This window comes from Ascidiella aspersa, chromosome 7, assembly GCF_963924565.1.
Source record: "Ascidiella aspersa chromosome 7, kaAscAspe10.2, whole genome shotgun sequence".
NCBI classification, from domain to species: Eukaryota; Metazoa; Chordata; class Ascidiacea; order Phlebobranchia; family Ascidiidae; genus Ascidiella; species Ascidiella aspersa.
The window spans coordinates 23,152,005-23,179,960 of NC_139453.1; the positions used below are offsets into that span (position 1 = coordinate 23,152,005).

General features: G+C 37.0%; 1 protein-coding gene across 1 annotated transcript; it reads left to right on the forward strand.

Moving 5' to 3' along the window:
* The first annotated feature begins 6,872 nt into the window (after positions 1 to 6,872).
* LOC146138398 (phosphate-regulating neutral endopeptidase PHEX-like) lies at positions 6,873 to 25,388 on the forward strand. The gene is made up of 20 exons (XM_083393556.1): positions 6,873 to 6,993; positions 8,615 to 8,978; positions 9,482 to 9,611; positions 10,450 to 10,559; positions 10,928 to 11,014; positions 12,413 to 12,574; positions 13,070 to 13,153; positions 13,920 to 14,116; positions 14,695 to 14,754; positions 15,535 to 15,720; positions 16,324 to 16,451; positions 17,363 to 17,585; positions 18,082 to 18,264; positions 18,819 to 18,987; positions 19,336 to 19,390; positions 19,676 to 19,874; positions 20,627 to 20,692; positions 21,152 to 21,253; positions 24,049 to 24,125; positions 24,887 to 25,388. Exons 1-20 carry the CDS (start codon positions 6,874 to 6,876, stop codon positions 24,984 to 24,986), a joined length of 2,802 nt encoding a protein of 933 aa, XP_083249682.1. The 5' UTR covers position 6,873; the 3' UTR covers positions 24,987 to 25,388.
* Positions 25,389 to 27,956: the final 2,568 nt, after the last annotated feature.

The window sequence follows — 27,956 nt, forward strand, 5'->3', positions numbered from 1 at the left end:
ATCCGCGGCTCCAACACCTGAACCGCATAATCGCCGACCTGCAGCCAATACTGGATAACAATCCTAAAACCGCTTCGATATTTCCTTTAAAGCCACTTATAAGTTATCGGCAACCGCGCAACATGCGCAACATAGTCGTCTCCAGCAAATTTAAAGACGAAAAGCAAAACTTTGGTACCCTGCCCTGCGGGAAAAGTCGTTGTGAACTGTGCTCACATATCAATAGAAGTCACATCATTGAAGGACCGAACGGCAGCAGCGTTGAAGTCGGCGGCAATTACAACTGCGATACCACCAATGCGGTTTACGCAATCACATGCGTAAAATGTCCCCGAACCATATACATTGGAGAAACTGGACAAACAATCAGAAAGCGCATGAATGGACATAAAAGTGACATAAAGCATGGACATATGGAGAAACCGGTCGGCGAACATTTTAACCAAGGATCACACAGTGTAAAAGACCTTAGAGTTTCGGTGATCAAAAAAGTAAGTAACGGCACCCAAGCGAGGCTCACAGTCGAACAAAACATAATAAAAAAGTTCGATGCCATTAATGTGGGGCTCAATCGGATTTGGGCTTTATGTCACACTACACCTCATAGCAGGCTGTACTACACCCATCGTACCTTGAAGCGCAGGCATCGTAGCATAATTGTTTTTGCGTCAGTAACACGCTTTTGCGAGCATGTGCCTGTGGATATGTTAGACGTCACCATTCTTATCGCCTTTTACTTGCGCCTGTGCTTTTACGTGCATTTTAATTGTTTTCATTTATACTTTGACCTGATGAAGCACGGTTGTGCGAAAGCTTGTCGAGAATCAAATACAATTTGTCTTTATACAGTGCCACCTGATTTCTCTGTTTCTAACAAGGTATTCGTTAACATTTGATGCCATGATGGTTGATGCAAACACATTGCGTATGAAAGACACACACACATATGTGTTTAATAACAACTGTGATCTAGCCCCTCGGAAGCTGCTTTATGACCAACGTTTACGGCTTCCGTATCAATAGTCCGTATCAAACTGATGATCCCCCAATGTGTAGTTGCTTGTACTAACAGAATGTGCAAGTATTGGCGTATGGTTGTTTCTCGACTCGCTCCTCTCTGAGCCTGCATAGCTCAGTTGGTAGAGCGACGGTCCCGGCTTGACCGGAGGTGTGTTCGAACAGTTCGAACCTCACTGCAGGCCAGATGTTTTTCTGGCTTGCTCTGCTTGCATCATAGATCGACAGATTTGGAGAGTCTGCGATGGCTTTTCGGTGTACATTGCGTATGACTATCAAAATGTCAAATAAAATGTCAAAAAATTTTTACCCAACTATATTTCGTGAGAGCAGAAGACCATTTTCAATGGTATGACCATCTTTACAGTTGAACCCCACGAGTTAATTTATGTAAGCAACAAGTGGACTGATTATAAAACAATGCTGAAGAATAGTTTGTAATTTCTGGTTCTTTATGAAACAAAACAAAACGTCTGAAATGTATATTTCTTTCTTGGACCACCATTTTACGCCAAATATGTCGTTACGAAAGAAGCGAAAATGACGATCGCAATGCGTTGAACAGATTGAGCGATAAAATGAAGGCTACTACAACCAATATGAGATGCTTCAAGGAAAAAACACAGTTCGTTCAAGTCAGCAGACTGCATTTAATAGCTTTAAAATATTGTAAAGGGATCTTGGAATGATAAAGAAAAGCAACCCTAAAACGATCACCACACAAATCTCTCTCAATGACGACCTCTTGTGATGACGCGATGCTGCTGTTTCGTTGCCTCAGTGTAAAACAATTAAAAACAAACGATAGCACCAAAACAGGTCTTGTTTTTTCTACCATGTTAGTTCAGACACTCATAACTGACGCACAACAATTGTCTCACTATTATCACCAAATTTTGATCAAGGGTGATCTAAACCTATAGGCCAGGGGTGTCCAACAAGCGGCACGCGTGCCAAATGTGGCACGCGACCTAATAAAAAATGACACGCAAGCTCCCAAAACACACTAAAATGGTTATTTAACCAATTGTCAAAAAAAATTACAATTTGTTATTCAGTCAATTGTCATAAAATACTAAATTTGTTATAGAGCCAATTGCCATTGTTTGTTCACAATATAAAACAATCGAGGCAATTACCACATCTAACAATTACATCTGATAATATAACATTGTGCTGGATGGAAGGCTAGCATTAACATAATTACATAACTTGGTGTTGAGTTACAATAGTTAGCTCAGCGACGGACACTTAGATGCAGTCATGCGCATTTCTACTACACAGTGTTTCAATTTAAATAAACGTTTTTGATTTTGGTAAAAAAGCGTTTTTATGATTAAAAAGAATTGGTTTGGTTACGAAAATTTGGCACGGGAAGAAGTTATAAGATAAAAATTGGCTCGCCGACATGTTTGAGTTGGACACCCCTACTATATAGGCCAACTGGACAAATGTGGGTCGCTGCATTATTATCTATCGCACGCACAAACTTAATTCAATTTGGTTGCACTCATTTGTTTCTGTTTCGCCCTTTTGTACGAAAATAAATTGTACAAATTAAACAATATTAAACCCTTATTAGCACGAGAATTTATTGGGCGTAACATGCTAAACATAGAAAAAGTGTATATCGTGGTTTAAGATGTCGGTAATCTCGAATATCTCTGATCTGCTACACAAGGATTCGTGTTTTAGGTTTATATCTGCAAACTTATTATCTTACTATACGATCACAGGTGTTATCCTTTATAAAGCAGTGTTTCTTAACCTTTTTCGGGGCGACCAAAATACTAAGCGTATTAGTAGGCCTACTGTATAGCTTTTACTGAACTTTTTGTAATCGAACAAGACACAACACATTACCTGAAATAAATTTAAATTTACTTAAGATGGAGCAGGTTTTCGAATTTCTTCTGCAGATTTCTCATGAATCGAAGACGTTTTGCTAAGACTAATCTCCATAAATCCAACGTTATAACACTACTGCAGTCGGGGACCCAATCAAACCCAACAACGCCCCAATGTTGCTCAAGGCCAATGTATTAAGAAAAACTTTGATCTAGTTTGTAGGGTTTATGTCAGGGGTCCCCAACCTTTTTTGCTGTTCGTATCCCTTTGTCAGGTCAGAGCATTATTCGTACCCCAAAACAAATTCTGATGAAATTTTTCAGATATACATTGCTAAATTACATTGCTTTCAAAGCTTAACTGAAAGTTAAACCGATATTTCACTAAAAAATGCAAAAATCGGAAAATAATTAAATAACAGTTATTTTGTTTGTAACTTTCTTAAATTCGCTCAAACGATGGTTCGATTATTCTCAAGGCAACACGTAAATCATCTGCTAGTTATAAAAATGCATTGTAATGAGCCAATCAAGTTTCTTACTTAATAACAACAATTGTTTGTAGTTAATTATGTTTTTTTGATCATAATTTCATTTACAATTTAAAAATAAAACTGAACTGTGAAAGCTGGTTGAAAGGCTGCTCTACGGCCCAAGGATCTTCATACCCCTTGAAGTTTAATCTAGTACACCCGAAGGCTACGAGTACCCCCGGTTGGGAACCCCCTGGTTTATGTTGACGGAACAAATTAGTGTATTCGCAAAACTGAAAACCGTCAAAAGACGAATTTCGGCCTAAAATCGTTGAAACAATTTGCGTTAATAAAGTGATGGCAAATGACATTTTTAGGCATTCAACGAGAAACTGTTCTGTCCGGGGTGAATCGTGCAACAGCGGCGTATTTAAAATTGGTCTATCAATAGAGAAAATTGCAATACGCGTGCGGGCAGACAATGAGCTGTCCTTATTATAAGGCACGTATATTCAACCAAACTATACTACCATTGACAGTCTTTTCTCGATCGTCCGTTTTAATAATTAAACGCCGCATTAGGCTGTGACGTCGGGGTTATAGTACAGTCGTTTTGGCGTTCGTTCGGATTTAGAACGGCATTTGTTTGCGTCTCACCAAAGGCGCAAAGGCAATTTGCGCACATGATAGGGCCCGGTGCATTATTCATGCGGTTATCGCGCCTCAAGTTATTTGCGAACGGAACAGCCGGGTGAAAATGGCTTCCTGTTGTGTAATACATCGGCGTTTACAACAAAACATCGCTCTGCTGCAAGATGTGTTGAACATCCCACGCTCTGAAAATGCCAGCTGCACCATAAGGCAAAAATGGAAATGTCTTTCACGAAGCATTCGTTTGATATTTCTGCGACAAGTAGTTTTACTTTTTTATTTGGTCCCTTTCTATTATTTTGGAATTTTCCATCTGTCTTATCACACCCAAATTTAAGTTTGATCATAAAGCATAACTGAATTTTTAAACCTAAATCAAAGAACCTTGATTGTCTTGGGAGTTTATAAAACTTCCCTCCTAACAACTGTTTTTCTTCAAAGTTAACATTAACACAAAAACAATTTTGCCGAATATCTTCATATCAAACACAATGATACGGCTACCGTTAATCATATTTTTTTTTAACTTTAAAGGGCTTGTGACATATGTAACCTTGGGATACATCTCCTAAATAATTAAGCACATCAACAAGTAGGAAAAACACGACGTTCAGCAAATGAGAAAAGATTAGTTTGAGATTATCAACTAAAATATGTTAAATGTGATTGCATAACCCTAATGGTAAGTTAAAATGAATACGTTATACTCTATGTATATGGTTTGGCGTGTATGCAAATGTAAAAGATCTGATTGCATTTTGGGCCCAGTGACCTTCGAAATATCCCACATCCTATAGTGCAGTAGTTTTCAACCGGGGTGCCATTTCTAATGCTCAAGGGTGCCGAGAGATATTTTAGAATTTTTAAGAAGCTGATTCTCGCTCAACTTTTACAGCTTTTTGTAAAGATTAAAGTGGATTAAATCCAAATATACATTCCTACGTTGTATAGAGTTTACGTGTGTTGTTCCAGTTCCGTTTATTGTGACATTCTAGTGAATTACCTAAAAAAAATCTCTCCGCAATCTACTTGTTATTACTGAGGGATGCCGCTAGCCATAAAAGGTTGGCAACACTGCTTATAGTGTGTTGGTCTCCACTGGTTAGGGTTTCCCCAACGGATGCAATAATGAAGTTTTGACTGAGACGTCATATCACGCTATTGGCAACACGTGACGTGACATTTCTGACGAATTTCCAATAACTTTGTTTGCAATAACGTAGGACAGCGAAAACTCGACACATGCGGTTTAATTGAAAAAGCACTGGACAAGCAACCATAAGGTATTATATGTATTGCTTCATTTAGTATGTGTGCCTTTGAGCTTGTATGGTCTAAATTTTTGGCTGCTTTATCCGATAGGGACATCACCAGATTTTGTAATGATGCATTTTTATTGATTAAAATAGTAATGTGAATTTTTGAAATGAAAATAGGCAATAGGTGTAAGCGTATTACCGAAATAGTTCTTTGTGCGACCTTTGAAATATTTGAATATTTATTTTCACACAAAATGTTTCTCTAGTTGTCGGATCTGTTTTCAACAGCTTCGCATTAAGTAAATGTCACCGTACTTTAGATAAGGCCTAATTGAAAGCATATAGCTGTGAGATAGTTATCTTGCCCGTTCGAAAGAATATCTGCCATTTATTCTTACAAATCTTAAAAATTTAAGATGATCGCTTCGCAAAGAACTTAACAGGGATCTATGTGAAATTAATTGCCCATCGAACAGTGTCGGTATAGAATCAAACTGTATCAGTTAATTCCACAGCGAAGAAACGGTTTAGTATAGTTAATGTAGTAACTTAATAAAGAAATTCTTTAGTGGTTTGGAATGCAAAACCGCTAAGCACGATCTCCCTGCGTGCGATTCCCAGGCGACGTTTGGGTCCGAATCGATATAAGTTATGTAAAGTTTCGATAGGGCAACGCAGCAGTTTCCGAGGCCTCAATGGCTGTCAAAAATGTGACGTCCATGATTTTCCGCCAACACGCAGGCTCGCCCGAGCCGAAAAGCGAAAAATCTTGGAAATTCTCAGCCGGCCCTCATGCCAAAGCCGGTTATCCACGACCGACGATTGTGTGTGGGTCGAGCGATTGTTTCTCATCCGTTTCCTTTCCCACAACAGAGCGCTGGGAGCCGCGTCGCTCGGCAGGCTTGCTTGCTGTTCGCTGCGCCGCCTAAGAACCATTCCATATGGAGGTGGCCCGCTTTAAATTGCTCATGTATAAGGGCTGTTTGCAGTTAGTCTTTTAGGCTAACGCTGGTACTTCACATTTTTGGATTCTTTCTCGCAAGCTTAGAAACAGTAAAGTGTATTTATAACGATGGCTCCCTCTCAGCTGCAGTTTTAGACTGAAGACAGTTCTTTAAGCGAAAGTCTTCGCTATTGTGCTGTACCGTAAACATTTGAATTGGCCAGAGCTAGAATAGTTTATTATTTTATGACAGAAGAAACGGGCTTTTGTTACAACAGCTTATTGAATATAAGTTAAAAGTTCTTTACGATGGGCATGCTCTCTGTTTATTTGAGTACTGTGCCCCTACGTTTCTTAAATATAGTTATAAGTTTGTCACATAAATATCCTTGACAAAATTTCCATATATTCCCAATAGGCAAGCCATAAAATTAGCATTATAAAACGGGGCAATCGCTAAAAGATGCACAAAATGTTACGCGTTCCATTTACATTTTTGTGTGCTTTTAACGGGAAAGCGACATCCTAAACTGTCATTGAATCTGCCCGCGTTACAACCGTTTCTAAAAACACAATATCAGAAAAAAAATCTATGTATATATATATATACGGTAAAGTCGGTGCATATCGTGAGTTATAGTTACTAATAAGTATGTGTCGTGTTTTTTCAGCGTCCGTTCAATATGAGAGTTTGTTGGTTGCTAGCGTTGCTTTGCTTTAGTTGCGCAACAGCATTGGACACGAACGTTCTGGATGAATACGACCTCGAAGTTCAGGATGACGCGTCTATCGAGGATGAGTTGGTAAGTCTTTGGTAAGACGAGTTCGTAAATCGACATTTGTCTGCAACATGTATAATACTATAAACCAGAGGTGGGCAAAATTTTCTAGTCGCGGGCCAAAACCAAACCCAGAAAGGTCTCTGTGGGCCGTTAAATGTTAACTGTATAGACTTAACGCATCTTATTATAACCGCAAAGACAATAGATCAGGGATAAAACCAGGGTATTCTGCTATTTACACTCGATAGACGAACGAAATTTACGCAAAGCGCAAAACAGATTTGCTTTTTCGTAGTTAAATAGCAAAGAATATATGAGGAATGGTCTCGTTCCCAGTTTGTGAAATAGGGCCGGATAATTTGCGTTGGCGGGCCGTAAGTTTGCGGGCCGTAAGTTTGCGGGCCGTAAGAAACCGTCATCGCGCAATGATTTTTGACGACGTTAACATTAGTCGAACACGAAGTTATTCGACGTTTTTTTGAGGCAGTACTGACAACATACAGGCCAATGATTGTGAAGTTTTTTAGCCTGTGGCACACATAGGAAATTAAACAAATTGCGGCTCACTTTCTACAAACCTTTACAATCATAACTTAAAATAACACTTAACACGAAAAGCGATCAGGTCAATTTACGTTAATATTAATAACAGTAAAATGATGAATAGTGAGCAATAAATCTGGCATGTTTGTCGGCATGCTTAGGCCTATGTGCAACACAAAGATTTTTTCATGATCATGTAGGTTTTGCGGTACATTTGAAAAGGTCTCTCGAGGCACACTGAATTCCTGCCATAGGCGCGTAACAGTTTACGGCTCTCCAATAACAGTGTATTTATGGAAATGTTTCTTGGATAAAAATCAAAATTTGATTTGGATGAAATATAACTGAACGAGAATTTTATAAAACTCACAATATATTTTTCAAGTTTTATATGTTTAATACTAATATTCAAGTTAATAAAATTCAACAGATCAATGTGTTCAGGTTACCGATTGTTAGTCATTTAAGTCTCTGCAGTTTATAAAGAAGTTTAGAACTTTAGTTAGTTTATTTGTTTAGGGGTAAACTTAAAAACTTAAGGGGTAAACATGCTGAACGATTCCTTTTAAGCTATTCAATGTACGCCTTGCGTTGTTAATATATTACCGTATGTCAGATAATTGACTTATGTAGGAAGCTGGCGTTTCCGTTAGTGTGGGTTACCTAGACTCGCCTGCTGGTTTGCTAACGTCTTACGCCATTGTTTTTTTATAATGAGTAAATTTTTGTTGTAGGGGGCGGAATTGTTCAAAACGTATGACAAAAATAATCCTAAATATTTTGCATAAATTTTTACCGAAATATGAGTTAAGTACATATTAATTCCACTCAACTTTCTTATTGCTGAATCCTGACAAATAACTGATTATACAAGTCTGGGTGTGTTGCGCAGCTTAGAGAATCACTTCCACCATCTGTTTCCTTCCCATCAGACAGGCCACTTGTTTGTTTTCCTATAACGACATACTTTATATCTTTCTTTACACTTTTCAACGCTCTTCACAAACCTTTTGGTAAAATGCTTACTATTTTTAACTACGAAAATGTCGTATATATTCTGTGTTGCGAATAGCTTGAATTGATTGTTGTCGATCGACAGAATGCCGAAATGGCGACAATATCGGACGAAGACATGGCCGGTGCCCGTTTGGATACGACGAGCAGCGACGCGGAAGACGTCCTACTGGACAGCGCCTTATCGGAGGTAGATCAACTCGAACAGCTGCTACACAAACAGCTAAATGACGAAGAAGGTGAAGTGAACAATAGAGAGCAAAAAAAAGATGATATGGATTTGGAAGATGTGGATCAATCAGACGGAGAACCGGAAGACTTTGGCGGACTTCATTTTATGAAGAAACGGAGTCTCCGCGACTTTTACTTAGAAAACGCTATGCGACGGTTCCTGTTGGGACCGCATGGGCACAGCAGTCACGACAACTTTCCTCCAGATATGCAAACAGGTGAGCCTTTTTTCATACAAATAACAGCAACATGTCGCGATTGCTTGTGTAAAGCGCATTTTGGTATGTTATAATTCTTGTTATTAGTACAACATATTATTACTTAGCAGTTGTAAAATGCGAATCCCATTAATAACACAACATATTTGGAGAGAAATTATGTTTACCAGTACACACAAATAGCTATCTGCTTTAGTAGGATGCCTTACAGGTTATTCAACCGTGACGTTTGATTGTCCATGTCTGACAAAAATAACTTTTAAATCCGTGGAGTTAAACAGATGACAACTCAAACGAAGAAAATGGCACAAACAAAGTCTTTGAGCAGACTCTGTCGTACACTACAAGCCAGCGAAACTATGCAACCTATGTAATTACGCAGGCTAACTTGCTCTTACGAAGGTTTCCTTGTACCATACTATGGTGATAACTATAACCAGCGATCGCCATTGGGCGTTAAACATCATATTTGTCAAAAGTTTAAGCAACTATTTGTTCCTCAGCCCCTCCAAGAACTAACTGCTCAAGCTTCGTAAAACCGACCAAGCACTCAAAATCAACTTGCGGAGTGACCAACACAACCATGCTCGGCTCCATTCACTGGTGCCACGTAACATGCTCCAAGGGATACAAGTGAGTTTTGATATATGTAAAACACATTCGGTGCGCCACAGCGTACTTAAAAATATTGGCCAACGTGTATTTTGGCGAAGTCATATAAAAGTCCTATATGTCGCTAATAGTTTAATTGTTGGCCTTGACAACACTTTTGGTTATTAAGCTCTGATTGGGAGGAAATACAACAATTTTGGAGGGTTAGTTTTGTTTTTCAAATAAACAAAATGTAAATTAGTCAAAAAACTGTATACCACATATTGTCTCACCGTTACACCTGAATCTCAAAGTATCGTTCTAATTATGTTTGGAAATATCATTGTTAGAAAAACAATATAGGACCTTCATAATTTAGGGAAACTTGTTTCCTAATTTAGGGAAACTTGGACATAGATAATTGTATGATAATATGGTCGACAAATTAAATTGACGAACCTATTGTTTAACGCTATTGCTATAATCAGAGTGCAATATGTCGAAGCAGTAATAGGCGCTAAAACAATGGTTCCTAAACTGATGGGCTCCGAAGAATGCTTGGGGTCCGTGAGGAAGTTTCAAATATTTATCCACGCAAATACCTTTAAATTCTTTAAAGGATAATTGCATTAGCTCAAGCACCTGTTTTTGATTAGGTTACATAGGTCATTTAGCAATTTGCATTTTACTTCTAATTTCCAATTAATAAAGTAGGAAGAACACGGATTCCTCCTGACCAAAACGTTAGAAAACTAATGTTTTAGTTAAGGTTCTAGTTAATTCGCAAAACACCATAGAAATCGTTTTGTTGGTCAAACTAGGTGAATGCCTGCTGGCTTTCGAGTGATATGGAATACTTTACCTATGCATTTTTTGCCAGGCTCAAGCTGACCTTTCCCCAGTACGAGCTTTGCGGCAACGCCACTAAATTCAGGTGGACCTACGAGCTGAGAGGGCTAACAAAAGGATCCGAAAGATGTATTAAAAAAGGTTGCAATTAATCGATTTTTATGCATGATTGTACTAGGGCGCTTGAGTGAATACTGTGATCTTTGATTGGAAGCCATAAGGTTCGCCATTTAAGAAGAAAAATAACCTAAAATAACGGAGTACATAATTCAGTTGTTTGCTCGGTTTAAGTGTTTATTTGTGTATAAATAAACATACAACAATGCATAAATTGTTAGTGTCGAAAGTGGAAACACACAAATCAGCTATTTAAATAATTAAAAAAGACTATCGATAACATAACGTGGTATAAATGTTACTTATACCATTTAAAAGCTTACAAATCACTGCTTATACTTTATTTTTCAGCTTATTTAGGCTTTCATTGTAAATATCCAACATATTTTAAGGTGCTAAAGTGGCGACGAAGAAAAAAAAGACAAGCAAAAGCACTACTGCATCTGTCGCATGCACCACACCACAATGTTTTGCGTCAGGTCAGTATATTACATTTTTAATAAAGCATATTGAAGTCTTTCGCATTGATGAAATCCTCGCTTACAACATATCTGTAGAGCTATTAAACTGCACTTAAAAATGTAACGCAACTTTCACGGCATTAAAACTAAAGGTAATAATTTAAAAAGCAATCCACCCTGGCAAAATACTGTGATTTATACTAAAACAATCGCTTTTACAAAATGCTGGAGTGTATTATGCTGTAACAAACACGCGCCAGGTAACGAACACGTGATGGTCGTGCTATTTGATTTACAATCGCGGCAACTTTAAACAGAATATGCAAATTCATGGTAAGGTTTTATGTAAATTAAACGCAAAACCTTGACTTATTTTGACAAACTGTTGGGTCTATGTAAACAGGTTACCTCTAAATAGCAGTATTTGATTAAATGGATAATTGATACACGCCGCGAATTAATTCGTTTTCCAGTGTGTAGATAATAGATACCAAATAAACATTTATGTCAAGATAAACGCGATACATTCGGTATGAATCGCCATTTCGTATACTTTCAAAAGTGTTCGTATGTTTTCCCATTCACTGACTTAGATTTTTAATTTTGTTTTGTATAGCACGCTGCTTACGGCTATAGTTTAAACCAAATGGGATGATTTAAAGTTTTGGGGAAAATTTGTTTAACAGTTATTAGCAGTTCAGCCAACATGTACATTAACTTATTCGAGTTACACATGCCTCTAAATCTTGTAATTGAAATGCAGTAAATAGCCAATTTCTACTTTAGGGCGTTTAAAGATTTACTATACGGTCAGCATATTAGCAAAGCGATATACTTTCCATCCCTCTATTCAATGTCATGCCCAACAAAAATGGAAGATGAAACACGTACCAATAGATTTCGATTAGTACATTTCCTTTCGTTTTATGTCTTTGTTTTTTGTTTCTTGATCTAAAATGCAATCAGACACGCTTTAGGTATATAAATAAATGAAGGCACCGTTAAGGCCTGCAACACCACAACTGTTTCGAAAAAAACATAAACCCAATTATTTTGCAGTTAAATCGATATGCTTGGCCCATAGCAACCCAGCGGATAACAACGTTAAAAAAAGTGTCGTTCACAAATGATTTAACTGCGACTGCCGAAACGCCGTTTTAAATTACTTTGAAGGCTGCACCATGAAAGCAGTTTGTGTGTATAACTTTTTAATTTTACATATTTTGCTGTTTGAGCATAGTTATGACATCTATCGGATCGGATCGCGATCCTTTTGTTCCTAAATATATTTTTGGTCCAAATTAGAAAAGCTAAATCTATTCATTGCGTTTAAGTCAGTCCCATTGCGCAAGTCTGTATAGGGCAAGCGTTAGTAGGCCGGATTCTTAATGTTTAGTGTTTTCCTGTCACACACAGCCGCCTACTACATGAACAAGATCGACTTCAAGGTGAACCCGTGTGACGACTTTTACGAGTTCGCATGTGGCCGCTGGCTCAAGGAAACGCCCATCCCACCGTCCAAGAGCAAGTTCCTTACCTACACCACGATCAGAGACCGCGTTGCTCGTAACATGGCAGGTAGGTTGTGCCGGGTTTTGGTGTATTTGATTTTGTTTGCATAATGACTAAAGTCTCAGTTAAGTTTGCTGATGAGCGTGATCAATAACAAATTATAAATATTTTATACCCTTATTATAATAAACTCTTCTGTTTTTCTGGGCCATTTAGAAACTTTAAATCCTTGTAGTAACTTGATGTCCTTATACGTTTTGAGTTCTTAATACTTTCCTATCATAACGCATTTCTTGATATATTTGTAGTGCTATAAAACATAAAAAATGGAAAAAAACAACTATGACATTCTAATTCATTGTTTTTTAGTGTTTTCAAAAGGTGTCAAAATTTCAACCACTGTCTTTTTAGCAGTCTCAAAACTCATATTTGAACACCATTACAATGCTATTCGTTACCTATAGAGTTATTAGTGTCCAATCCTAAACTCTTTTAACATTTCAACCTGTATATATATCTTAATTAATGCCTATGGAACTAAAAAGCCTTCGCTTTTTTCAGACTTGCTAAACAAACCCTACGTGAAGACCGAATGTGAAGCAGTGAAAAAGGCAAAAATTGTCTACAAGGCTTGCATAAATACAGGTACGTAAGATTTAAAAATACTAAACTACGGTTATAAATAAAAAGTTCCACAACAAAACCAAAGGTTCCTTTTGGGCCGCGACGACTTAAATTGGTTATAATCCTTTTAAACCAACCAGGTGTGTTTAGGCAGGGCTAGCATTCAGCGTTTACTTCTAAGATTTGTGCTTGTTTTTAAGTATAGTCATGAGAAAATATTGATGTACTTATTTCTAAGAAACGAGCATCATTTTGAGGTGTGTTGTTTTTGTCTAAATTTTGTGTGTTTGTTTTGTTTCATACTTCCGTTTTAAAGTAGCTATTGTATACATCAGGTCATCAGGTGGTTTTATACGCAAAGCTATACGCGCCAAGTCACAATACTGTAAAGTATTAATTGCTACAGGTTATAAGAATGTTTTTTAATAAATAGGTCTCTTTAACGTGAGTAGAAACAAGTTTTTCGCTGGAACAGGATAATAAAATTATTCCACACGTATAATTAAAGTGGTTCAATTGTTTGTTTTTTGCAACATGAATACCCTAATATTGTTTTTTTCGAAATAGAAGTGTTTTATGTATTCCGAACTGAACTATATAGCTACTTTGTTGCACGTGGTTTCCCAAGAATCGCATTGGAAACTTGCAGTAAATAGCTATACGAGTGGTAAACTATTGTATACGGATCAGAGTGTAGTGTGGGTAATTTTTGGTCTGAGCAGATGGTAACCCTGCTTCAGGTCCGTTTGATCAGATTAATGCAACTATACGTCTGCTTTTTAATTAGAACTGATCGACGAGTTAGACGCGAATCCGCTCCACATGCTTCTCAAGGACGAGTTGCAGTGGCCAATCATCAGCCCGGACTGGGACCCGAAAGACTTTTTCCTGGAGAAGACACTTGCAACACTGAGAGGAAGATTTAACAACCAGGTCCTCTTCAAAACGGTGGTAAGGAAGACCAACGGAAACCACGTGCTACAGGTAAATTAACCCCAGGACTTTGTGATTCTCGGGCGAATCAATTGTTCGATTGAAGCAAACATTACACAAAGGTTTCGTATTACATGTAATATAGGTTGACACACAAATATTCACACAGTTAATCGTTGCTTTTCTTCCTATGTCGATTTTGTGGCTTTAAGTCCGCAATAAACCATATCGATTTTATTCTTTAATTCTGTATCGGTAAAAACATGGGTCAAATTAAAATAATAAAATTCTGAAGTAAAATACATTAAACCTTTCCATAGTGGCAGTTCGTTTTTTTGTAAAGATTTACCTAATGCTAAACTATACCCAGGCCTCCTAAATCATATTGAAATTTTCCAATTTTTCAATTGATCTATTATCTTTTTAGAGAAGCACTATTTTACGTTGTTTGTGTGGCATTTCGTTTATTTTATAAGTTGCCACAGTTTCAAACAGTGCATTGCTATTAAGCCAAACAACCTGTCCAAAAAAAAAAACACTCGGCAGCTGTAATGTTCGTAGGTGGTCGTGTTGCTTCAACCGGAGTTTATATATTTAGTTTGCAACAGCGACTTGTATTGTTTTTGCAGACCTGGAAAGGAAAGCTGGCTCTTCCGTTCGCCTACTATAAGGAGCCGCGCTACGAAAAGGTAAGTCGGAGGGTAAATATATGCTTATGGCCGCTATCAACACAAAGTAGATTCCCCACCTCTCTCTTTTTATACAACGGGAATGCGAACAGTGCTAAGACGAGATAGTCATAAACAGTGACAACTCGAAAGGACACTAACACAATTGTAGACTCAGCTGATAAATATGACGAAATGATATGCTATACTTAGAAATATATGCAAATTTATTTGTAGAGACATGCAACATTCCCCAAAATACATACTATTATCATGCAGCTTTTAATAGCGTCATAATTTTAAGTGCCCCAAACTCGGCAATACTGAAAATAGTAGCACGAAAAGTTGAAAATTACAGAGCTATCCACCTTTTTCACAAAATGCAATGAACTACCGGCAAATAATTTTATTATCTGGTATAAGAGCACAGTGCTTTACTGTAAACAAACCTACACTAGCCTATTTTTGATGGATGTTTTTAGGTATAGGCAGCGTAAAAGTAAACTAATAAGCAAGCAAATAGCAAACTACTAATAAAGTCACTAAAAAAATGAAATAATATTGTAGTCTCGTGCCCTTTTTATATTTGGATAAAAAAACCCTATAGGGGCGTGACTGCAACTAAGAACCATTCGTTTAGACGCGTTAAAAGCCTATAGGTAAATTCAAAACTTATTTAAACGCAAACCAGCACACCTTTTCGGTTTAGATCTTTGGTTGACTAAACTACACAAACATAATGCTTCTGCATGCAAAAACAAATGGCCTTCAAAAGAGCCGCATAAACCCTTTGTTTTCTAGAAACTGGACGCCTATTACGATTTGCTGTACGACGTTGCTATGATGATGGGCGGCAACCACGATAGAGTCAACTCGGACATCGGCGACTTGAGACAATTTGAGAGGAAGCTCGCCGACTACAAGCTCGACGACTGGGATTACTTCTCTCCGTTGACCATCAACCAACTGCAGTTTCAAGTACCCAACGTAAGAGAACCATCGCTGAATGATTTGTTTCACACTTAATAAAGTGTAGCAACGTCGCAAACCATTGGGATTGGAAGAACACCGAACAGTAGTACTCTAGGTCTAACAAAAAGGTGGTATTGGTGCTGATGCGATTCCAAACTAATCACACATTTAATATTTGGTTTCCAATCGAATTTAGTACGTAAAATCAATAAATCTCTTTTAATAGTTGTCCAAAATAATACGTCTATGTTTATGTACCAATTAGAAAGATGAATAGAAACTAATTTGAGGTTTTATATAACAGATTAAAGATAATGTTCCTCTATAAAGATATTTTATCTGACTATATAAATCTTTCTCTTAGGGGTTACAGCCTCCTAATTCCTCCCTTCATAAAAACTTCATCCCAATTTTGTTGCTATAGTTGCTCATTCGAACTGAAGAGTTTGTTTCTCGCTTACTTGCTGTATATCATACATATATTTTCGTAAGGCTTTATAATTGCGCTTGCCAAATTGGTTAGGCCTGCGCAGCAAATGGTTGAATCGCAGATTTTAAACACACTTTCTATCGGCCTTACCAAACCCCGTTCTTATAATGACCCGTTTTTGTTTCTAGATCAACTGGTTATATTTGTTCAAAACCATGATACATTCGCACCCAATCACGAAATCGACCAAAATACAAGTGTGGAATGTAAATTACTTGAACGATCTCATAAACCTCATCCAGCGAACCAAAAAAAGGTAAAAACGTGATTTCGAATTTGCAAAAAAAATGCAAAATCCAAGCTTAAATTATTCGACTTTTTATAACTTAAAACGATCGAGTAAACTTTGAAAAGTAAATGCAATTGAGCTGTGAAATACGAAATCCTCTGAAAAATGAGTTACAACTTAACCTATCGGTTCCCATATATGATTAAATTAATGATAATCGGGTTATAACATATCATGTAATTTTAGTAAATATACATGTAACCTAAAAAAGTAAATAACATAGGTAAAAATGTTGTGCAAAATAACCTATAGTACAAATTGGTCATTCTTGATCAAAAACAAGTCAAGATCACGTCATTGTTTGTTGCGTTCCAATCATAAGTAGAACAATGAAAGTTCTAAGTTATTAGCATTGAAATGCAACGATTGAGACTAAAACAAACGATGCATTTCTTCCATCTCCAGCACTGTTTCACATTGCCACCCTAAATCAAAACAATATAAGCAAGCAAACCGTTTTACGCGAAAAAGTAACCAATACCATTTTTTACCGAAATCGTGTGGATTAAATTGTAATTCATTTGCCAAATTTATTTCCAGATCAAGTCATGTACTCAACAAACTTAAGTAAATTCCAAGTCTTCCCAAAACAGTATAACCTGTCCTAAATCAATAAAAATGTTCCGTTGCTAGAAATAACATCTTCAATTTGTGCTATACTGATCAATTCCTGATTTGCGTCAAGACATATAAATATAAAAACACTAGTATAGACTTTAAATTTGATTGGTGTAAAAAATAATCTCAGTGCTCTTCCGCGATGTCAATCCAATAAACATAGGCGAATAAGTAGGAAGTAAACGATATGCAAACTCTTAAAGTTTTATTTCATTAAATTTTAGAAAATAATCGCAGCTTCGTCATTTGATTTATCACAGGACAGTTCAAAACTACATGATCTGGCGTTTCGTAAAACACCGCGTCAGAAATCTCAGCAATCGCTTCTCGCAAGCTTATCTGCGGTACGAGGAAAAGATGCTGGGCAAAGAGTCCCTGCCACCAAGGTGGGACAAGTGCGCTACCCACCTGCTCTATCTGATGAAAGGCGCCACAGGGAAGCTGTTCATCGACAAGTACTTCTCCGCCGCCAAGAAAAAGGCTGTGAGTTCTTGTAACTGTAAAGTCCGGATTCTAACCCATAAGCCATATGTCTATATGGTATTTTTGGCATGAAATTAATTAATTTAAGGTTTTCGCTGGTCAACACAGAATGACCAATTGATGTGTGTTTCCCACTGTTCATTTCCAATATTTACGTTAACGGCATCATAAATTAAAATCATCACAAAAAATTTCTAATAAAATATGCACATAATGTAATGCTGGACTGTTTTCAAAATCAGTGTTTAAACATTAATCCTATAAATAATTACGTAGTTCGGAACTATACGTTGCTTATAAACAATATTTATCATATAAATAATTAAACCCGTCTTATATCTACCATCTGCAATAATACAGTCCACACGCTATATGCATGTTAACTTACAAATAGAGAGATTGGTTTAAAATAGTTCAAATCATTGACAAAGGATAATCAGAACAAGACTGAGTTTAAAACGGAAAGAAAATAAAGTTCGCTTTGGTTGTTTTTCAGGCAAAGGAACTATTCAACTTCATCCGCAAAGGATTCCTGCATCTTCTCGACTCCGAAGTGACCTGGATGGACAACAAGACGCGCGCCTACGCAAAGCGAAAGGCTCTCGCCATTACGTCAGACATCGGCTACAACCCGGCCATCTACAAGAACACAACATATCTAGATCTTGAAGTGAAGCACGTAAGTGCCGACGTTCGTCGTAATTTTCTTAGTGGTTTGTTGGTCGAAAATGTAAAGAAAATGAGCCAGCATTTTACCAGCTATTATAGCTCATCGCTTTATGGTGAAGGTTCTAACTGATGAAAAGTAGAGAAAAATAGGTGATTGTGAATATAAAATGTCCCGCCTGTAATAAATAAGGAAAGTGGTTAACTAAAAATATCTATTAGGCTTTACGCAAAACCGTTCAAAATAATTTTACTCGTACCATATGAGCTATTTTGGAGCGTGGTTCACCGTCGAGATTTTTAAATTTTGGTTTAATTTTTCACGACTATTTAGCTTGTTGAAATGCTAAACAACAGTGTATAGAAGTGAAGCAGATTCTTAAAGGGTTTGAAACATTTACACAATGATAGTTAACTTGACTATTTTAAATGGTTGTGTTTGATAACAAGACACATATTCTGCGTGGATTCTTCTCCAGGGCATCGGAAGTTTAGTATAGCGATTATATTGCGATAAAAAAACAAGAAAGATCGGACTAAAATTGAAATAAATTATATCACTTACAGCTTGAAGTAAGGACGTGGGATTACTTCGGCAACACACTCAACCTGTTGACGACCATCTCTCAAAACAAATTCAAACTGCTGGGCGAGCCTTACAACACCACCGTAGATATGTTCACTCAGAGGCCTACCATGGTGAATGCGTTTTACAGTCCAACAAGGAACCGAATCAGTAAGTTTATCTAATATTTGCCAGCATTAAAACAATATATAAATAATGCACTTAGTAGAATTCGTAGGTAAAAACACATGTATCATATATGTGTAGTATTTTATCCAAGAAAAATCACAATAAAAGTCAAGCTTTTCCAACACAACTAGTAGGTATAGAGCGTTTAATCATTCTTAAATTATATATACGCAGGCACGGGCAATCGTGTTATTAAAAAAGTTTATAACGAAGATCCATTCGACGACCTTATAACTTGTTCAATGGCCATTAGGGGAGATTTTTATTTTCACAAATATATTACTATATAGTCTCTGCAATTCTGTGTTAACTTATTAAACTTGTTTTTAGCTCTTCCCGCCGGAGAAATGCAGTATCCGTTTTACTGGGGAGACAAGTTTCCAAGGTTGGTAAACAATTGTGTTAAACAATGTTTAGTTAAAACGCACTATAGGGTGATTAATATAGAATTGCGTAGAAATCAAATGATGAAAACACACCATGACTTATAGGCACCTGAAGACGAAAAAGTATTTTTTAAACAGATCAACAAGGGTATTTTTATTATTATATTTGGAATTGACTTGTTGAGCCGATAAGTTGTACTAAAAAAAAAACATGACATATTTTAATAACTATAACTATTTTATAGTAGATTATATTGATATACACCCTTGCATTTGTAAACCAGGATGTTCCAGTTCGGTGGCATCGGTACGATTCTGGGTCACGAGCTTACTCACGGCTTCGACAACACGGGAAGGCAGTACGACCTCAAGGGTAACTTGAACAACTGGTGGACCACCACGTCCCTCATGCAGTTCAAGAAGCGTACCACGTGCATGGAGGACCAGTACAGCAACTACTACTTCGCAAAGGCAGGGGAACATGTAAGTATAGCGCGGTGTTGAGCGCAATGCTGTATGTGACTTATGTAAATAACTTCTCGCAGTTAATTACGGCAAAATGACTTGACTTGACTCAGTCTTTTGGTCAAAAATACCTCACGTCATTTATATGTCTTTTGAACAAATGACTTGGATTGAAGTAAAATGTTTTCATTGAGCATTTGTTTTCTTAAAGTTGGGTTATTTATCTCATTGCTGCACATAATATGTTTTCCTGTTAAATGTTGCGTTTTTTTTATCAGTTGTGTTGTTGCGTATATTTCACGAGTTTACAAAGTTTGTGAATTTTCCATTTAATATTGGTTAACAAGGACTTGACTAAGAATTAAATTGCTCTAATTATGACATGGCTTGGACTTCATTTGTCACTTATTTAAAAATACTTAACTTGGGTTAAATTAAAAGTTATTTTAAAAATGACTTTTTGTTTAATAGCTTTCTTTATGGCCTCGCTGTGCGTTTTCCTTTGGTCATAAATCAACCATCTTGAAATTAAAATTAGAACCCAGGCCAGCTGGCTTTCAAGAAACTTAAAACAAGTCGAGGTATCCAAATCCATTGTTTTGAAGATATGTAAGGCATGATCGTCGACCTATAGTTGTATTTTGCCCAAAATGCTAAATTTGTTCTATACATAAGACGCCCCCCGCCTTTTTAGGCCCAAGGTTAAAATCTGAGTCCGTTTTGACTTGCATTCGCATTATCGTATATTTCACGCTAATCTTGGTTTTCAGCTGAAGGGTGTCAAGACGCTGGGTGAAAACATTGCTGACAACGGCGGCATCAGGGAATCATTCGAGGTTTGGAAATCGATAAAAAAAGAAAAAATCGCTCCAATAAGTAGTTTTAAAATCTCTAAAAAAAACTGTTTGACCTTTTAAAATTGGCAATTTTAAGACATTAAAACTTTGCAGGTACATAAACGACATAAAACCCCAAGTTGCTTAATGGGCTTTTCAATTGGCAAATAGTAGTCCTATTATTTAAACTAAAACAGACTTTAGTTCTTTCGAATGTTTTAATTTGAAAATATCCACATTTATTTTATTTGGCAGTTAAAAGCAACAAATACTAAGATGGTAAATAATAATGGCGTTGAAACATTCTTTTCTGTAATATTTAATAACTATCGGTTTTAGAATGCGACTTGCCTCGTGGCTCAACGTTTGTTACGTAACAACTGTATTTCCTACCACAATTTTCGAGAATATAACCATTGCATTACTAACAGATTAACTAACGCATCTTCTACAAAACAGGGTTATCACCTCTGGTTAAAGGCTAGTGGTTTGAAGGGTGAACAGGTTGAGCCAACAACCGGCCTTACCAACGACCAAATGTTCTTCGTCGGATTTGCGAACGTAAGAAACCTTGTATATTTAACCGCGAGGTGGCAACAACGAGTTTATATTTTTGATACGTCACCCAAAACATCCAATTGTAAAGATTGTGGAAAATGTGTGCAAGAAACTAGTATATTTGTTTGAAACAACCTGGATAATTGAATAAATAACTAGTTGCCAGATTACGCTATTTGCAATAAAGCACAATACCAGAGTTCAACGAATGTTAGGCCCAATAGGCCAGGAAACATTGCTAAGAATTTCAGAATATACCACTCTTTTTAAAAGATATTTATTATAAAAAAGCAGGCACAAGCGTTATCTTTCTTCCAGGGTATGTCTTGAATAACATTTTGTCACAGCTTTACACTTTTACTTAACTTGCTGCAACTATTTGTCAATTTGATTCCTATCGAGTCCACGAAACCGCAGCAAAAATTGGTTTACCCTCCTTCGATCGCGTTTGTGATAAAACCCAATATAGCGTCCTCCCGTTGTTGTCAGATTGCTACGTTATAGAGCAAATTCATTGCCGCAAATTCGCGTGATGCAACAGAATCCTTCTATAAACACCCGAACTCTGATCCTATACGTTTACGTTAACGGAGCATCAGCTATAGGATGACGGGCTACTGACAGATGAAACGTGATTTTTGGTTGTTTTGGCTTGCCGTGTGTCCGCCAATCCGCTGGTGGAATCTAGAGTTTCGCTTTTCGCATATTCAGAAGCACGTTGGCCACATTTCCTGTACAACATTCGGTTGTTTTCCCCGCTGAAGTAACTCCATCACTCTATCTTCGCTTTCGTGTGGGGTTTGTTTTGAGGTGACCTGATAGCAATCGAGAACTGGTATTCTACCAGGTATTGAAAACAATTGTTAAAGGGTATTTTTTACACTGCGGCGCTCATCAAAGTTTTGTCAAACAACAACTCACAAATCAATAAATCACAGAAGACTTTTAAGTATGAAAGAGGTCATTTCAACTTCGAATATTTGAACCATAAATATATTGATATTGATAGATACCTGCCACTTTCACTTCTTCTTTCTTGGCAATCACGAAAATGCACAAACGCACATGTCACTAAGGAGCATCCATCGGCTTGGCATGTAAATATGACCGACATCGGGTTTATAAATTACACAAGTGCATTTCCGCCTTTTTACGCCGTATTTAAAATAGTTTACTACCAAAGCTTCCGTCCAAAACTTTTACATATACTAAGAAAGGATGTCGTGAAGGACCTTTGAAGGCAAATATAACTAATATTGCAAAAATATAAGAGGATATTGTTTTTCAAGTCAGAATGCCAAAATTGCATAGGGGCTGAAAAAAAATCCACCGAAAAAAAACTAACCGTTTCCGATGATTATCCTAACGAGAACAATATTTGCTTTGCTTAAGCTTGTGGTGCGCCAAAACAAATAAGTATTCTTAAGTTTCGTAGTTTGTTTACTTAAACCACCCCAAAATTCTAGGTTGTTCGCACAACTTGTCAGAGTGAGATGTATACAAATGTTAGCCCAAAGTATAACGATCTCGCCAAACGACTTTACACTAGCCTCGTATGACACACAACTTTGCAACATTGAAGTTTTGTAAAAGAAAGGCAGCGTGCCGCAAATCGCGAAGTCAAGCTCTTCGTTGGCGATGTGACTTGCGCGAACCTTGGCAAAATAAAGGGCGTTAAACAATAATTGAAGAGTAAACACTAAAATAGAGGAAAGGAAAAAGAACAAAAATAAGGAAAGAGGAAAGATGAAGCGAGGCGAAGCAAAGAGCAAAAATAAACAAATCAAATCAAATAAATGCGACCACATAATAATAAACCTGCCCAGACCAACAATTGTAAAACTGGGTGAAAAGTGAATAATGCTATAGACTTTTGTAAAGTCATCACCCTTCCAGTTTTGCTGAGTCACCACTCGTCCAAACAAACACGTTTGTCGTTTAGGCGTCGTTTGCGGTGCATTCACAACACACGCCCAGAAAGAGAAAGAACGTCTTGAGGTTACCCTATATTTGTACAAGTGCTGACTCACCCATTACCCATACGGAGTGCGGCCCGATCTCTAGATTGGCACAAACTAGTAGTTTTTGTCCCCTTTTCAGACGGCGTTCAATTTTTAGCGGTTGGCCTACTGTCAGTGCGTACCACGTGGTTTGCAAAACAATTATTTTCTCTGTCAAGAGTTGTATTTATTGAAGTCAAAAATGAATCAAAAAATTCACAACAGCGGTAGCCGCATACCACATTTTATTGGCCAATTTAATATGGAAAATACAGAATATATAGTAATTACGGCAGCCGCAATCATTTTATACTTACTTAATTTTCTTTTACGTGCTGCTTTAACTTCGTCGTACCACCTGAAAAATCTTCGTGAACCTTTAGTGGTACGTCTACTACAGGTTTAGAACGGGAGATGTTCGATAATTTCATGACGTCATAAAACAAGTTGAACAGAAACCTGTTGTTTTTAGTCGAATAAATGTGAAAGTAAAATGGCGTTTAACTAACTTCAAGGAGAAGTCGCCGAGCTTTTTTAAATAAATTCAACTCTTTTAAAAAAATATTCCCAATATTTAATATACTCAAAACAAATCATTTAGGACATCATGGAACCCTATCTAGTCCACACAAAATTTGTTCTTTTTGCAGCACAACAGGCTGTATGTTTCTATAAGTTTAGTGCCTTGTGTGGACTGGGGTGTAAAAGTTCTTTATTAGAGTGTGTTTTGTTCCACAAAAAGTTGACAAGCACGCTTTGCAAAACCACTGCCCTCAAAGTGTTCTCTTCCTTTGCCAGGTTCGATGCGGCAAATTTACCCATCGAGGGGCGGTACATGAGGTGGCGAAGGACGTGCACAGCCCAGGCCGATTCAGGTGAGGGTAATTAACAGGCGCTCGCAACGCGATACCGCTAATCTGCTGGATGGTGAGGTTGCCACGTATAGGGCGGTATGCCCCTGATATGCGCAACATTGTATTCTATTCTGAACTTTACCTGTGAAGAAAGCAGGTAAAGTTGCTGCGCATGAAAAGGTTAAATTTCGTGCGGGTTCAACATCGTGTAATATAGTGTTGTAAACAGAGTCATTTAAGTCCAAGCCAAGTTTTCTTTTCTTAAATAACAATACAAGTCACGTCATCATTACAGCAGGTCAATCCCAAATGAAGTCCTTTGAAAATTGAATATGGACAAATTTACTTATATGGCCAAATTTAGTTACTAAAAAGTAACAGAGACGCAACGTATGGCAAGTAATTTGTATTAGGTGCAACAAAGTCTAGACAAGTTATTTAAAAACAATGCCTTAAGTTCAAAATTCATTGACTTAAAGTCATTATAAACCTGATTATTATACTTTCTTTGGAAAGAAGTAATAAAATCACCTATTTCATGTTTTACTTTTTTGTCACTTTGTGTAAAACGTTTCCTTTTAAAAAATATGTTATAACGCTCCGATTAACAAATGTGAATGCTATAATTACCTGTAGATTTACGAAAAATCGGCGGAATGTTTCTAGGTCGAAAATGATGTGAGCTAAAACTAAGCATGCCTAGCAAAGCTGTTTATTAGCACAAGGTTTTTAAATATATAAGCACAAGGTTTTGTAGCGTATTTTGTTTTGTTCGATTGCAGAGTCATCGGATCTTTGCAAAACTTCGACAAGTTTTCCACTACGTTCAACTGTCCTGCTGATTCGAAAATGAATCCCAAGACTAAGTGTGTCATTTGGTGAATGCCGTGTATTCGGTCGATATGTATAGCTCGTGTAATTTACCTTATTCGCATTTTTGACTTTCCGTTGGCATCGCCATTGTTTTACCACAAGGCGAAAGTTATTTATTCCAGTTTGAAGTTTGTGTTTAGGTCGGTTGTTACACAACAAAATAACAATTGATCTTTGATGGCTGAATAATATATTTTGTATTTTATTTGATTGCTTAAATTAAGAACTTTGCCTAATGAAATTGCCCTTTAATTATTTGTTCAAGTGGTATTTCTTGAAAATGTCTGCTAGTTGTTATCTGTAGAGCATACTTGGTCAACTTAATGATTTTAAATGACTAGTTTAAAGAATTAAAGCTATTGGATGTTAATTCTTAATCCAATTCTAATCTAATATCCGTTATATCATCAATTTTAAATAAAGATTCAATTGTTTAAAATTAATGCTATTTCAGGTTGATTTCTAGTGTTCGCGAAATTGCTTATTCTAATTCTAATTCAATTTCAGAAAACTAAAAAGTCCTAATTTTAACTTTTAACTATTTTCGAAATAAAACAGTATACTGGATAACCTGCTTTTTAAATTTGCAATGAATAAGTAAAAAGGTTTAGCGTACTGGATTTTGCTTTATGGGTTGTCTTATCACCCATCGTTAATTTTGTTATTTATTAACATGTTGTACTTCGGGGAAAAACGCACAACAAGATAAACACAGTTCTTTGCGGAAAGCGAGTATAGACATACAAATTGTTTATATTTTTATAACTTTTCATTTTATATGAAATTTTTTAGTTATAATTTTGTGAGTTCACCTGTTTCTACTTTTCCGCGTTTTTCATTGCGTATATGTGCAATCACAGATCGACAGAACAATATAAGAAGATTTAAATTGTTCTGATTTGTTTGACAAATTTAGCAGCAACTTTTGTAAATTAAACAATATTGTTTTTGAAAGTGGAATACATTGTAAGTTCCCTGTGGTATTTTTAACCAACGCTGGGCCAAATAGAAGGTACTGTTTAAATATAATGAGAATTTTCTTTCGAAAAACAGAATCTGCCTGAATCCGAATGGTGAAAACAAACGATTCTGGTTGCACATCAATGATCAAGATTAAACTAAATACATAAATTAGTAAACCTATAATCAGTTTGTTTATTTGCATGCAAAGTACAAAATATTATTAAATAATAAAATTAACAATGGGTGATTGAGCAGCCCATAAAGGAAAATTCACAGTAAGCTTAACTCTTTTTTTATTTAATTGTAATTAAAAAGCAACGGTTTATTAAGTTCTGTACTTAGTTTATTCTTTATCTGTTTGAATGCACAAACAAATTATGGAGGGCTAAATAAAATTGTCCACAAAGGTGAATAAATGTTCCAGTCCGTGTTTTTCGTATTTTTTGCATATTACTGCATACTTCCAGCGTTAAAGACGTACCGAGTTTGCATTATGTAGGGTATATAATTGCATTTCTTCTGTGTGGTAAACATTTTGTCGCCGTAATTACCATAAATTCTGCCCAAAAACTTCTCGGTAAATATATGGGCCGTAAAGTTAAAAGTTGGTAAAAGTCTTTAACAAGTTAGAAAAGGTTAGTAGAAGTGGATTATTGTTTTAAAATAATGCTGCTTCAACTTTATTTAAACCAGTTCTTTCCATCTTACATGCCTCGGTAGGTTGCGATGCAGTAAAAATTCCTGGGGTGTTTATTGTTTGAAATATGGGCTTGTTTTTCACAACTCTCCGAGGCGTGCCTTTGTAGGTTTGATGGGTGTTACGTCTTCATCGACTGAAAGTTAGCTTAAAATTCGATCGCTCAACTAAAATCACGCACGCAAATAAACCCATGGGCGAACCCAAATTTGGTCCGCACCCCCCTTGTGCCCTGCGCAAACACCCCGCACTAAATTTAGATCTTAGATTTGGGGCTTCAAACGCCGAGCTGCAAACGGGGGCATTGAGGAAGCATGAGACTTAAACCGCATGGACGAAAAAACAAGCCTATCAAAAATCACAGCCATAAACCTAAGAAGCGAGAACCGGTTTTGTTACTTGTTAGGTGATCAGTCCTTGAAGCTGACGCCTGTGGACCCCTGGTGGTCCCTAAGGAAGTGTTAAGGATATACGGCGCAACATATTTTAAATTAATTGACTGTTCAATTTTATTAGTCAGATCACGTCATACAGTTTTAATGATAATAAATTAGGCAACAATTGACAGATTGTGTACAGAATTAGGGTACTTTGTTTGTGTAAGCAATTAATGACACATAATGATTAGTCTGTATTTTTTCTGTCTTTTAAGGAAGCAAAAATGGTAAAATAATTCAAGAGTTATTGTTTGTTAGATCTTGAAAGAAGCGTTCATTTTGGCTTCCTATAGTTCCGAAAAAGAAAAGTCGCCCTATGATGATCTTTTAGCGCTGGTGATTGTGCACGCGGACAATTAAATGTGCAACAGGCAAACAGCTTGCTACCCTGAAGCGCGCTGTATTATTTGGACTCGCGAAAAAGCCGTTCAGATCGAAAACCAAGGCCCGGGTATCTGCGGCAACTCACCGCTAATTGCTGTTTGCGTGAACCTAGAATGAAGGGTCCACTCTTTCGCGTGTTTGTTTGTAAAGCTAGCGTGTCAGCGGTGCGGTCTATTGCATGGCTTTTTCGGTTTTCGCGGCTTGTTTGTACAGCAGTGCAAATATTTTTCGCTCGTTAAGGACTTGGGGGGTTGTTAACCCAGGGGTGCAAATACCAAAGTTTCTCTTTGCCGTGGATCGGTTTCAGGTCAGTTATATGATGTGTAATGCAGTAAGGGGCGCGTTATCCAAGGCCACAAGGTTACAGACCTGCAGTGATTCGCGACTTGTGAAACACATAACAACAGTGGTCCCCCGTTTTATTTTCAGTGTGAGACTCACAGCTTTTGATTTTGGGGACTCATGCCAAAGTTTAGGCAATTTAGTTACCGCAAGTGT